Raw genomic sequence first — 12,898 nt, 5'->3', positions numbered from 1 at the left:
TGTATTATTCTGTTTACATGAGTGAAAAGTTGTATTGCTCAGAAGCTACTGCAACGTATGACCTATCATATACAGTGAGAAGCAAATTTGCATTATGAAGGAGACACACTTCTTCCAGAGTAATAAAGCTCTGTTAGTTGTTGGGCTGCTGGTATATAACATTCTTGTAGAAGTTTGTTTTGTTTTGAAAAGCTTCCAAGTTTTGAGTTACTGGAGCCTTGCCCTTTCACTAATTGAGGAAGGCAACGTTTCCTATATTTCCTGCAACTACAGTTGTACTGTTTGTTACGAGCTAAACTGAGCATGCAAGATTTTTGTTCATCCCTTATGGCATTTAACTACCACAAAAACTATGAGAATTATTCTGAGAATAATTATTCTGAGAATAATTATAATTATTTCTAATATACGTTCTTCTATTCAGAATAGAGAGCGTAGTAAGTCTACTCACAAAGGTAATTCAAGTTACTTATACTAACCAGGGTCACCAGCCAGTAAATTAAAATAAAGTATCTCAATAGGAACAGAAGCAGTGACCTTATAAATTAGAATAACTACCTAGTGTAGAGGATTTTCTTAACTTAGATTTATTGCAAAATGTTAATCCTGAGATTCTTGCTTTGCCTTCATTAGTAGCTTTAGGAAAAACCTAAAGCAAAAAAAGGGCTGTCATACCCATGCTCCATAATTAAAACAACTTTGTGGGATATTTTCACTTCAAGAGTCATCTGGAACTTGCAGGCAAGCAAAGTTAAACCAGTCAAAAGCAAACCCCATCATCCTTTCCCAGATTTTCAACTTCAGGCAAACACAAGAAAAATCAGAAAGGTTATATTTGCTATCATTAGGTGTCTTTATTTTGCTTTATTTCACATTTCATATGCCAACATTCTACCACTGTGGTAAAACCTGATCTATCTGTTGGAACAATAACAGAGCAATTACCTTATGGGGAGCATAATAAAACAGCGAGTACTAGGAAGTAGAACACTAGGCAGGGATAATAGATGTAATGACTAGGAAGACAAAAACGAGATAAAGCTTCAAAAACATATCCAGTGATAAGCTAAAGTGTTTTCCACTGCGTATTAAAGTATGTGGATTTCTTTTTAGGAATGTGTCTTGCTTCCCATGAAAAAGCATACATATTTGTGTTATATGTATACAAACATCCATACAGCACTGTCTATAAACATATATATTACAATTGGAAAAATATGTGGTTGTTTATCGTTACATGGTCCTGCTGTTAATGATAGAGATTCGGGATGTCAGGAACTCCTCTGCTGAAAGTTACGCTGTGCAAACTCTGTCTTTGGTGACGTAGACCCAACAGCCTGGGAAAATCCCAGGCAATGCTGGACTTCAGGTTCTCTTTCCACTAAAAAGGAAAGTTGTTAACACTTTTCCCAGCTCATCTGTGACTCTGGAAGATAAGCTAATAGTGAGAGAGTGGTTCAGCCGATCAATTATTAGGTCAGCTCTAGAAAGAGTAAGTAAGGGTCACTTGGCGATTTGCAGCCAGTCACCGAAGCAGCTGTCTGGAGGTATTTGGTCACTGCTAACCCGGGTCATGGCGATGACCTACATGTCAAACTGTGTGCTTAGGATCTACTTTTGCTCCCTTTGTGCTTCAGTGTACTCTCCACACAGAGCCGGGACTTTTAACAACCGCAGTACCCCCTGCATTTAGTGCACCGAAGGAGCCTGCACACCTCTCGGTGGCTCCCCGTTTGGTTATTCCCTCCACCAGCGTGCCCTCAGGGCCGGCAGCAGGGCAGCACCCCGCGGCCCGCTACCCCTCGGGGGCCTCCCGGAGCCTCCCCGGCCGTGCCCCGGCCCCACAACCCAAGGTCAGCGGCCGGGGCTCGGTGCCAGGGGCCGGGGAGCCCCGCCAGCGGCCGTCACGAGCCGCCCGTGAGGGGATGTCCCGTCATGGGCAGCGGGGCCGGGCCTGCCGGAGCCCCGCCCGCCGCGGGCTCTACTTAGGGGCGGCACCGCAGCCGCTCGCCGCAGGGCAGCTACAGCCCGACCGATCCCAACCGAGCGATCCCAAAAGATCCCCAGCGATCCCGAGCGACCCTCGCAGCGATGAAGGCGGCCCGCATCGCCCTGCGCAGCGCGGCCCCCCTGGCAGGGGCGGCCGGAGGCAGCGCCAGCCGAGGCAGCAGCAGCCGGCTGCCGCGGGAGGTGGAGCAGTTCTCCCGCTTCTCCCCCTCGCCGCTCTCCATCAAGCAGCTGCTGGACTTCGGTGAGAGCCCCGGAGCCGCTCCGAGCTCGCCCTGGGGCCGGGGGGGGCTGGGTGGCTGGGTGGCCGGGCGGGTGGCAGCGGTGGCGGGGGTGAGGGGAGGCGCCGCCACCCCTCTCCTCAGGCGCCCTCCGAGGGCTCCGCGCCGGTTGCCAGGCGATGCCGGCCCGCGTCAGCGCCGGAGCTGGGCTGCGGCTCTATTCTGGGGCCCTTAATGGGATTTGGGGGCGGGGGGACAACAGCAGCGAGGTCGGCTGACGGATGTTTTCGTGCCGAGCGGCACGCGTTGTCCGGGAGGAGGCGTGCGGCTTGTCCCGGCCGAGCGAACAGCCTGTACCCGGCCCCATTTCCCTGCTGGCAGCCGCCGAGCCTGCTCTCACGCGGCGCTGTCCTGAAGGAGCCCGTGTTTACAGGGCTGCAGCGGCTCTCCCGGATTACAAAGTCCCCCTGTCAAAATGGGAAACCTACAAATATGCCTCCCGGGGATGGGCAGTGTCCTGCTGTGCTGCAAGCCCACACGCAGGAGATCTGGCTAGTAGTAGCATGATGATTGCAAAGGATTGTAGTCCTCAAGTCTGCAGAAAGACAACAATTTATACTTGTGATTTCTCTTTTTCCCCCAACACAAAACATTTTATTTGGTTGGATTTGTTTTGTAGGCTCAACTAATGGATGCGAGAGAACTTCTTTTGCCTTTCTGAGACAAGAACTTCCCGTGAGGTTTGCAAACATACTGAGGGAAATCGATCTTCTTCCCGACAAATTGCTAAGCACACCATCAGTCCAGTTAGTAAAAAGCTGGTAAGTAAGAACTGCTTGAATAGAATATAGGGCCTATAGAATAACACAACTCCAACAACTTTGTTGTCATAGACTATTTTGAATAACAGAAGACAGTAACAAAAAAACTAGAAATGCAGTTCATTCATCAAAGCTTAATTGCAAGCTGTTCTACACTTGAGTGGCATGCTAAAATTAAATTGAAAACCCAATATGGTCATGTTGTTGTTTTTAAAACATCTCTTAACAGTTTAAAGCTTGCTGTTAGAACAAAACTCTCTCCACTTTTCAAGAAGTGAGAAGACAGTGCTCTCTTCTCACATAACATACACAGACCCTCAGAGTTACATGGAAGTGAAGAGCTGGCTATATTCTTCTTTGGGTCTCTCACTGGTGGAATTGCTAGCAGAACTTCTGTAGCAAATTGCCTTGGCCCATGCAGCTTAGAATTCAGTTAACATTCACTTTGTGGTTGACAGAGTGATTGGATCTGATTTAACCTTGCTCTACTGGCACAACTGCAGCACTTGCAAAGAAGGCTGATGCAAAGGGCAAAAGCATTAGAGTAAGATCCAGAAACGTTCTTAATCTGGCAAACTACAGTTGTGCCTTTGCAATATGCGTCAAGGCTGTCAGATATCAGCAAAGAGGCTCAAGTGCTTAGCTTGTGACAAAGCTGATTAGACTTGGAAAAACTTTTGCTCAGGTGGCTTCCATTATTACTTATTATTTGGATTCTTTTGAAATGCCCCTCTTCTCTAAAACTGTAAGAGGAGTCAATGTTAAAGTGATACTTTAAATTCTTGTGTGGGTGGCAGGCATGAGAAGACTTGCATGACTTCTACAGTTCAGGCAGAAGTGACTGTGTTTCCATGCTTAGGTGGAACTTTGATACTTCAAAGATATTTCAGACTCTTAGCTGACTTGTTAAGAGTAATAACTTGGACAATACTAAGTATCTTTTCTGTTCCTAGACTAATAAATATCCTATTCATTTGATTTATTTTTTTAATAGGTACATCCAGAGTCTAATGGAGCTGGTTGAGTTCCATCAAAAAAGCCCAGATGACCAGAAAGTATTATCTGAGTAAGTTATACATTTGTTTCATTGAGCTTTCAATCATATACTCTACTTTTCATATGATCACTGTTCTGAACTGAATTCGGTAACTTCGCATGAATTGCTGAGCATCTCACAAACAATATGTTGAGCAATACTGCACATAAATGACCTTTGGCAGCTTGGTTTTAAGGGTGTAGTGCCTCCTGAACTGTCATGACAAAGATCAACAAAAAATATACTTGATGTCATGTCCCTGCTTCTTTCCAAGATATCAGCTAGGGGTCATCTTAACTCCCTGCATTCCCTGCTTAAACTCTTATGCATGAGGAAGCAGGCAATGAATTTGACATGAGTAATGATTATGCTGTTTATATTTAAAATATCCTATTTCTGGTGTAGGTCAATGTAGGTCAATTTAAAAATACAGTCTATTTTTCATTCTTTTAACATTAAGGCTACTTTACTTATCTGTGTTACTGGATTAGATAATGACTTTTGTACACAGCTTGCCTTCATGTAGTCTTAAAACAATGTTCTAATGAGATTTTTTTTTACTTAGCTTTATAGATACATTAATTAGAGTCCGAAACAGACATCATGATGTGGTCCCTACGATGGCACAAGGAGTAATTGAATACAAAGATATGTTTAAAGTAGCCCTGTCACCAATCAAAACATTCAGTATTTCTTGGATCGTTTTTATATGAGCCGTATTTCCACACGGATGCTAATGAACCAACACAGTAAGTAGAAATTCTTATCTGAGGAAAACTTCATAGAATCATGGAATGGTTTGGGTTGGAAGGGACCTTAAAGATCAGCTAGTTCCAACCCACTGCCTTCAACTTAGTGAAAACATTTTAATGCAAATGTTTCTTAGAACTGTTGGAGATCTGCCTCAGATAACTGATGCTGAAAAGTTAGAGTATGACTTAAAGTAATGAGAGAATTTATTTTTTGACTACATCCTAATTGTAGTAAGTTGTATGGAAAATGCAGGGATCTCCTTTACATCTGAAAAGCCTTTAGCTCTACACAGATGCTAACATAGTGCTATCTATGCCTTTTTAGATTTTAAAAAGGCTATCTACTGCCAGCAAACCATCTTATGTGACTACATGCTAATAATATAATTAATATAAACTTAATTTTCAAGTAGTACAGTATTTGTAACTAAATACAATATTTGCTTTCATCCAAAACAGCCCTTCTTTTTGATGATAAATCCAGCTCAGGGCACCCAAGGCACATTGGAAGTATTGATCCTTGCTGTGATGTTGTTGAAGTAGTGAATGGTAAGTGTTCTGATACCATAATTTCTCTGTGATCAGTATTTATCTGATTGCAAGCAGATTGGGTAGCCAGAAAGTGTTATAGGACGCTGACTGTTTCTTGTTGAAATAGCTGAAAGCAGTCTATCAAAACATGAGTTTTTGTAGGACAGAATTTAAAATACAAAGCAGCAGTAAAAAAATGTTTGAATAAGGCCTAGTAAGTAACAGATGGGAAGGAATTAAAACTCTGGTGTTGAAATCAGCATTACTTAGTCTTAATCCATACCGCAGATGCATCTGTTTTACAGAATCACCAAATAGTGCTGAAGACTTCCCCATACTGCTGTAATTGCCTATTTAGTCTCAGTTTCAGTGCACACAGTGTAGCTGCAACATTATCATCCCCTGTGAAGTCTGTGTCATGTTAGCAGCTATTGTGGTTAGAAATTGTATCTTGCTATGCATTGGTATAAAGCTCTACAGCATTTAATACTTCATTTCATGTATTTTAAATATTTCAGATGCTTTTGAAAGTTCCAAGATGCTATGTGACCAATATTACTTAACGTCTCCAGAACTGAAACTTAAACAAGTGAACGGTAAGATGAGGGCTTTTTGTCTGTCTTCCTGTTTAGTCAAATCGCTGTGTTTACTGAATCAAAACGCTCCCACTTCTATAGCCATGATGGTACATACCAGTTAATTTCTCATGTGGTGGTTCCTCTTCCCTTTGTTATAAGTGCCTCATTTAATCTACTGGGTTTGAACTCAGATGTCGCTGTATCTCCAACACTACATGTCCTGAGGTGGTATTTACAAATTTGAGATAAGGAAGACTAGGCTGTAATAGTAAAATAAGTGGCTAGAGAGGAGTTCTACTCAGGTGGAAAAGTGAGTCTACTGACTGAGAAACATTGGTTCTAGTCTAAGCTGCCTGCATGTTTCTGATCTTGGGCAGTCTTCTTAACCTCTAAAACCAGGAGTTGGACTTGATGATCCTTATGGGTCCCTTCCAAATCGGGATATTCTGTGATTCTATAATTCTAAAATCATTTACCTATAAAATGAAATTAACTGCTGATTTTTCAGTTTACTTGAAAATAAACCGTTTCTAAGCAGGTGATAATTACTACTTAAACACTGTTATGAGTAAACAAAACCCTTCATTTGGCAGGGGAAGGGGGGGATATACCCCAAAATTAAAACTTTATTTTCTTGTCTTGTTTGCTTATTGTAAATTTTTTTGGTATTTTATCTCCCTGCTGAGTATTTCTTGTCTGTTTCTCTTCCATCTAGGAAAATTTCCAGGAGAGCCAATTAACATTGTATATGTTCCATCTCATCTCTTTCACATGCTTTTTGAGCTCTTTAAGGTATGTCAGTATATGCTGTTTCTTCCTCAGTATTCTGAGCAGGAGCATCGATATTTAAAATCTCTAGCTAGACCTTAGTGAAATGGAGCTCTGCATAGGACAGATTTCTAAAATTTCTTATGTGGGGAGATTGCAGTCATTGTTTTCCCAACTGCCAAAAGCTGTTTGTTGGAGGATATTTGGACGCTTTCATGCAGTGGTAACTGGGGGAAGGGAGAGAGGGAGGAAAAGTGGAACACGAGGCTGTGACAACCGCTCTGAAAGCCTTCTTTTAGATTACACCTATAGAGCAGTTTTGCTGTAGTGCCTTTCCTGTGGGGTAGGAAATGCATTGAATGGAGCTGAACTATGTGCTGCCAACAAGGGATGTGGAGTTCTGGCAGTCCTTAGCAACTGTTGAGCTCAACTTTTTTTTTGTAGAGACCTGCTGACGTTTCATGGATTTAGTTTATTTAACGTATATTAGCCTAGTTTGGTGTTCATCAAACAATGTAACCTCTGAAGCATAGAGGAGTCTTAAGTGTGAGACTTCTGCTCTTGTTATGCTTAGTTGCTAAGTGTTTTTTCTTGAAGCTAGGCAGTGGTAGAAGTGGTGGTAACTGTGCTCAGCCTCTGCATAATAACAGGGGTATTAAACTAATGTGATTAAGTGTATAGATTGAATGCTTTCTGATGATGGTAACCTTCATTTCCACAGAACTCAATGAGGGCAACAGTTGAATTTCAAGAAAACAGTCCTTCCCTCTCCCAATTGAAGTGACAGTTGTTCTAGGACAAGAAGACTTGGCAATTAAGGTATCTTGTTGGCCAGCTACAATAGGGGCTTAATGTAATCTTCGATTGCACGTGTTGCAGCAAATTTTAGAATAACTTGCTACAAGTTCTGTGACAATAGATCAAAGACACAAAGCATAAGCTTTCTGTTGATAGCCTACATAGAGCAATTATCTAACTGGAAAATAATATGCTGTGAACCAAATAGCACTTATTACTGCTGGAGGGTTTGTTTTAAATACCAGCATTTTAAATACCAGTTTTAGTACATGATCATAGCTAACTTTTATTTTCTCTTAAATCAGATCTCTGACAGAGGCGTGGTGTCCAGTAAGGAAAATAGAGCAGCTGTTTAGCTACATGTATTCCACAGCACCAAGGCCAAGGATGGATAATGACCGAAATACTCCTCTTGTAAGTTTACTTTAATGCTCATGTTGCAAATAAGGTTACCATAAGTATTGGGCAGATTGATAGGTTAATAACAAATACTGAAACCCTATATCCACCCTACTGCTCTGTAGAGTGTATGAAGACTGAGTATCATAGATAAGTGATCTTAGATCTCTTATAGCATTAACTCTTGCTTAATGGACAAAATGAGTTTTTAAAGGTATAAATGGAAGAATAGTCCTACCTGAGCCTCATTTCTTCTACTCCAATGACAATAACTTACTTGTTCTTCACTTCCTCTCAGTTATTGAACTTAAAAGAAATACTATCTTTGCAGAGGTGAGCACAACTGGAATAGATACAGAATATAGTTACACTCTAGTAATAACCTTTCAGTAATCAAGTTGTGCTAGCAAAAACTAGGCAGGGAAATACAGAAGTGTAATGTGTAAAAGTAACACCTGTATATGTACCTTTCCTCCTCCATAGAGATTCTTTTCAAATTTTCAAATAGTCAATTTGCATGTGAAACTGATTAGAAAACTCCTTTCTTTTAAGAGAATTGCAAGAGACTTTAACAGTCTAAAGTCTCTGAACATTTTCCAGCTATTTTAAGTCATAAGAGCTAGTAAAGAATTTTGTTTTGATTTCTTTTTAGGCTGGCTTTGGGTATGGCTTGCCAATTTCCCGTCTATATGCTAAATACTTCCAAGGAGACCTAAATCTCTATTCCATATGTGGCTATGGAACAGATGCTATTATCTACTTGAAGGTATGTGTTTTGATTTGGTTTAAATAAAATAAATGCTGATAAATTCCACTAATGCAGTGAGGTGACTACTTCAGCATCATCTTAAAGTAAACGAATTCTCTGCTTATAAGTAGAAAATGACTTCATTTTTATTAAGAAATGCCAGTAAGCTTTCTAACTGATCCTTAGAGGTTAAAAAAAAAAAAGTAACTCAGCTATAACAAGTGTACTTGAATATCTACTATTAAGAGCTTTAAATCAAATTTAGGGGGTTCCCTGTATAGATCTCATATTTACTGATTCATGGAATATAAAATACTAGGGAAAAGTGAAGTAACAGAAATGGGAAGGTCTGAGCAACAGATCCATTTTCTTTGCTGTGCTTTTCTTACTCTGACAACCAGACACTTTTAGTATTAGTTCATATGGACTTTCTAGTACCTTATACTACTCAGCATCTGCCATATAGCTCATGTATGGGATTTGGTTATTAGTAATCTTGAATAATAGTCTGGCATATAGCACTCCCTAATAAACACAAAATGTTCTTTTAGCAGAAGAATATGGAAGTAGGAAGGGATCACATTTTGAAGCTTCTCTGTACTTCTGTAAAGTTCTTATACACTGCTTTCAGGATTATCTTGAAAATACTTTACAGAATACCTTCTAAGGCCTATAAAAATGCATAAATGTGATTTGAAGTCACTGCCTTTGTCCTGCCAAATTACTCATTGTAAACTTAGATGCTATAGTTAACTTGCTTTAGTATCTATTACAGAAACATTTGTGTAAATAACTTTGTCACTGACTTGGCACTTGAAGCATACTGTGTCAATTTTGTAAAGTGGTATTATTGAGAGGGGAAAAACTGAGTAACTCTTCTTGTTTTTAGGCCCTATCAACTGAATCAGTAGAAAAACTCCCAGTCTTCAACAAATCTGCTTCTAAGCATTACCAAGCTACATCAGAGGCGGATGACTGGTGTGTTCCAAGCAGAGGCCCAAAACAGAGTGCAGCTCTCTGAAGAAGTTGGTATCTGAGGCACCCAACGGGATCAAGCTGGCTTCTCAAGGACTAGTGTTTGGAAGTACTTAGCTACCTTCAAACAGGCAAATTCTTCAGTTTCAGGACTGGCAGAAGTAAGAAGCTAAGGATGTTATAGCCTAGGCCGTATGCATTACATGTGAAATGCTGCTGTGTACTTCAGACTGAAGAAAATAGAAGTCTTTTAAGAAGAGGTGTGTGTATAGAGGTAATTCAGGCTACTCCTGTGATCAAAGATTTGATGTGGTAGAAGCGTGCAATTGAGTCCTGTCTAATGCTTGAATTCAGGATACTGATAAACATCAGTAAAGCTGGTATATTTTTCTCCTAGAATAGATATCAGCAGTTCATCTTATTACAGAACTCCTCAGGTAGATAGTTGCACCTGTACTTAATAGCTGTATTTATAACATTTGGAAGATAGCCACTTACCTTGCCTACAAGACTGCTGTTTTATAAACAGTATCCAAATAGAGCCTGAGTGGGAAATGGGGGTGAACCCTTGCCAGGTAGGGAGAAAGTGTTTTCCATGTATAAGGAAGTCCCGTTCTAACAAAAGAAGCAATTCTGTATTCCAGTAATAGTTCTTACGTGAAGCCTTGTTCAGAGTTACTTTTTAAAAAAAATGGATTTTTAAGCTGTTCATGGAACAGCTAGTGAAATAAGGCTACTGTGCATAAGGAAATCAGGATATTTTAGGGACAAATTGGAAAGCCACTTAATTTTAACATCATAAAGTTGGCCTATATCTCAGCACTCTGGAAAACAAGTGCCAAGTAGATTAGGATTTTCCAGGAACTGAAGTGAGACATGCAAGTTGTACTGAAAGGTTTTGGTGATCTGTGTTATGCAAGCATGGCATGGGAAACAGTATACTTAAAATGTTGTCCTGTGATTCCTTTTTGTCATGCTGTTAGATGACTAGTGGGCTCAATACACTAAACCAAAATCTGCCTACTACCATGTCTGCCAAATATGTATCGTACCACGCTATCATGTGGTACACGGGGAATTCTCAGCCTTGAGAGCTGTGAGCACTGAAGGTCTGTTTGAAAGGTTTTTAGGAGCAGCGGTGGTGGAGTAGAATGTTATTCTGAAAACTGTTCACTGTAATAGAAAGGGCTTGTGGAAATGAAGATTTAAAACATCAACAGCACTGAAAACTGTAGAGTAACTCTTATGAACAGCAAAATGGGGAATTGGCATAGGAACAGTGCCAGTGGGGGAGAGCCGTTGAGAAAATACTCCACTCTCAGTAAGCTCTTCTCCCTTTCCAGTCTCTGGATTTTTTCCCCTCCTTGTAAGCAAGGTAAGCTGAATGACAGGATAAAGTGAAGCTAATGGAAGTTACCCAACTGTACAGTCAAAGTTCATTGGGGCTGTGTAATACTACTTGAATTTTTGTTGACTGATCAGCATCATCATCTTAAGTGTATGCGAACCTTGGAAAGAAGTTGCAAATACGGTATTTAAAGCATCTTGCTCAGTACAACATCTTGCTCAGTTGTATGACAGATTTGTATTTACTGGGCAGAAAGCCACTCCATACTATACTGTGAATCTCAAATGAATTTTTAATAGCAATAAGAAAGCTAGAACTAACTTTATTCTAAAAGTTCTTGGTTGGGGTAAACTTCTCAATGGAAAATAGTATTCTGTTATGATGAATTTCTTTCAAAAACTGAACTTTGAAGCGTTGATGATAATTACTGAGCATGATGACTTAAGTACTGCACTGGGGCCACTCTTTTCCCAGTGAATAAGCTGCGATCACCAAAGGTCACCAATTCAGGTATATTTTAGCTCAGCTTGCTGAATGAAATGGATAACAAAAGTGAAATATCTTTGTTTAGAAGATACAGATGTGAAAAAGCTGCTTTCACTGCCATAATATACTTGAATACTTTGACTTTGTATTGAATACAAGGTCACAAAAAATATGCCTAGGTAGTTATTGTTGTCAATTAAACACAAATAATACTGTCTGCACCCAGGAACGCTTGAATGTGAGTTATGATCTCATGATATACTGTATATATGTACCATAGCTGCAGCTACTCCAGGTTGGAGCTGTAACTATTTTAAAGCAGCCAAAGCACATGAGTGTTATAAACAAATGTCTAATAGAGCTTACAAATAGAAGCTTTCTGGATAAGTGTAACTTTGAATCTGTATATGCAGAACACATTCACAATGCAGACAGATGTGTGTAGTGCTTAAAGAACCTATGTGGAATCCCTTTAGTATTAAAAAATACTTAAGGGCTATCTACCTAGATAAAATGGTGTCTTTCAACACTTATGAATTCTTATTCCTGAAAGTAGACTTGTAGTTTTGAGCCTTTTACTGGTTTGTAGATATTTAAATAATTTTATAATAAAATCTTTTTAATGGTTGTCTAGTATCTTTCTTTTTTTCTTCTAAGTGTACTGCAAGCATGGGCTTTTAATATTAATGAGTAAGTTTTACGTATTAATTATGGCTTTTAACATGAGTGAGGTTGGGTTTGGTGGTTTTTATGGGGGGGAGGGTAGGGTTATTTGGGGGGGCCCTCTTTGGCTGGGGGGAGAATTCTCCTAGTAGGTAACTTCTGATATTGGTGATCTTTCTTGTGGAGCTCACTTATTTCAGTGGATCCTAAACATCAAAAGTAGATTGGAATTAGGAGCAAAGCAGGATTCAGGAAGTATTTAAGGGGAGGTAGGATCTGGGCAATGAGTTTCAATGGGCTTCTTTGAACAACCTTCTTCTATAAGCTTCAGTGACAAAATTACTTGGACCCTTAAGTTTCCAGTAGTGAGCTTGTATCAGTGATGGCAATTCACTGCCTTTCACCCAGCATCCTAAAGGTGGTGGGGTGCAGGAGGGTTGCCCACATGTCACAGTTACCTTGCTAAAACTAACTGGCTTATGATGCAAGAAGCATGCGGAGCTTGACTGTTGTTGTCTTACCAAGCTATTAAGTAACACAGCTCAAAATCTGATCTCAATGTTCAGAAGTTCTGAGAGGCATCAGATGCAGCACAAGTCATGCAGTTTGTGGTTGCTAAGAAATCTGCCTCCAAGAAAACTGGCTTAGGCCTCAATTGGGTCATCAAGAAAACTTTCAGGTTCACTGCCACAAAGCTGAGGGGCAAACACTGTGCTTAGTGACTTGCTTAAGCAATTCTCTTAATGCAATCATCATATTGATCTATT

The 12,898-nt window shown here is 40.3% G+C and overlaps 1 protein-coding gene across 1 annotated transcript; it reads left to right on the top strand.

Moving 5' to 3' along the window:
• The first annotated feature begins 1,991 nt into the window (after positions 1-1,991).
• Positions 1,992-12,095, top strand: PDK4 (pyruvate dehydrogenase kinase 4). The gene is given in 14 exon segments (XM_040548107.1): positions 1,992-2,251; positions 2,908-3,049; positions 4,044-4,115; positions 4,651-4,739; positions 4,742-4,834; positions 5,297-5,386; positions 5,887-5,964; positions 6,662-6,738; positions 7,436-7,481; positions 7,484-7,533; positions 7,818-7,834; positions 7,836-7,926; positions 8,564-8,677; positions 9,549-12,095. Coding segments are annotated over 14 exon segments (1,251 nt in total). The 5' UTR covers positions 1,992-2,091; the 3' UTR covers positions 9,681-12,095.
• Positions 12,096-12,898: the final 803 nt, after the last annotated feature.

The sequence above is a fragment of the Cygnus olor genome, chromosome 2, assembly GCF_009769625.2.
Source record: "Cygnus olor isolate bCygOlo1 chromosome 2, bCygOlo1.pri.v2, whole genome shotgun sequence".
In the NCBI taxonomy this organism is placed as follows: domain Eukaryota; kingdom Metazoa; phylum Chordata; class Aves; order Anseriformes; family Anatidae; genus Cygnus; species Cygnus olor.
This window is presented reverse-complemented; position numbering and strand designations above follow the sequence as displayed.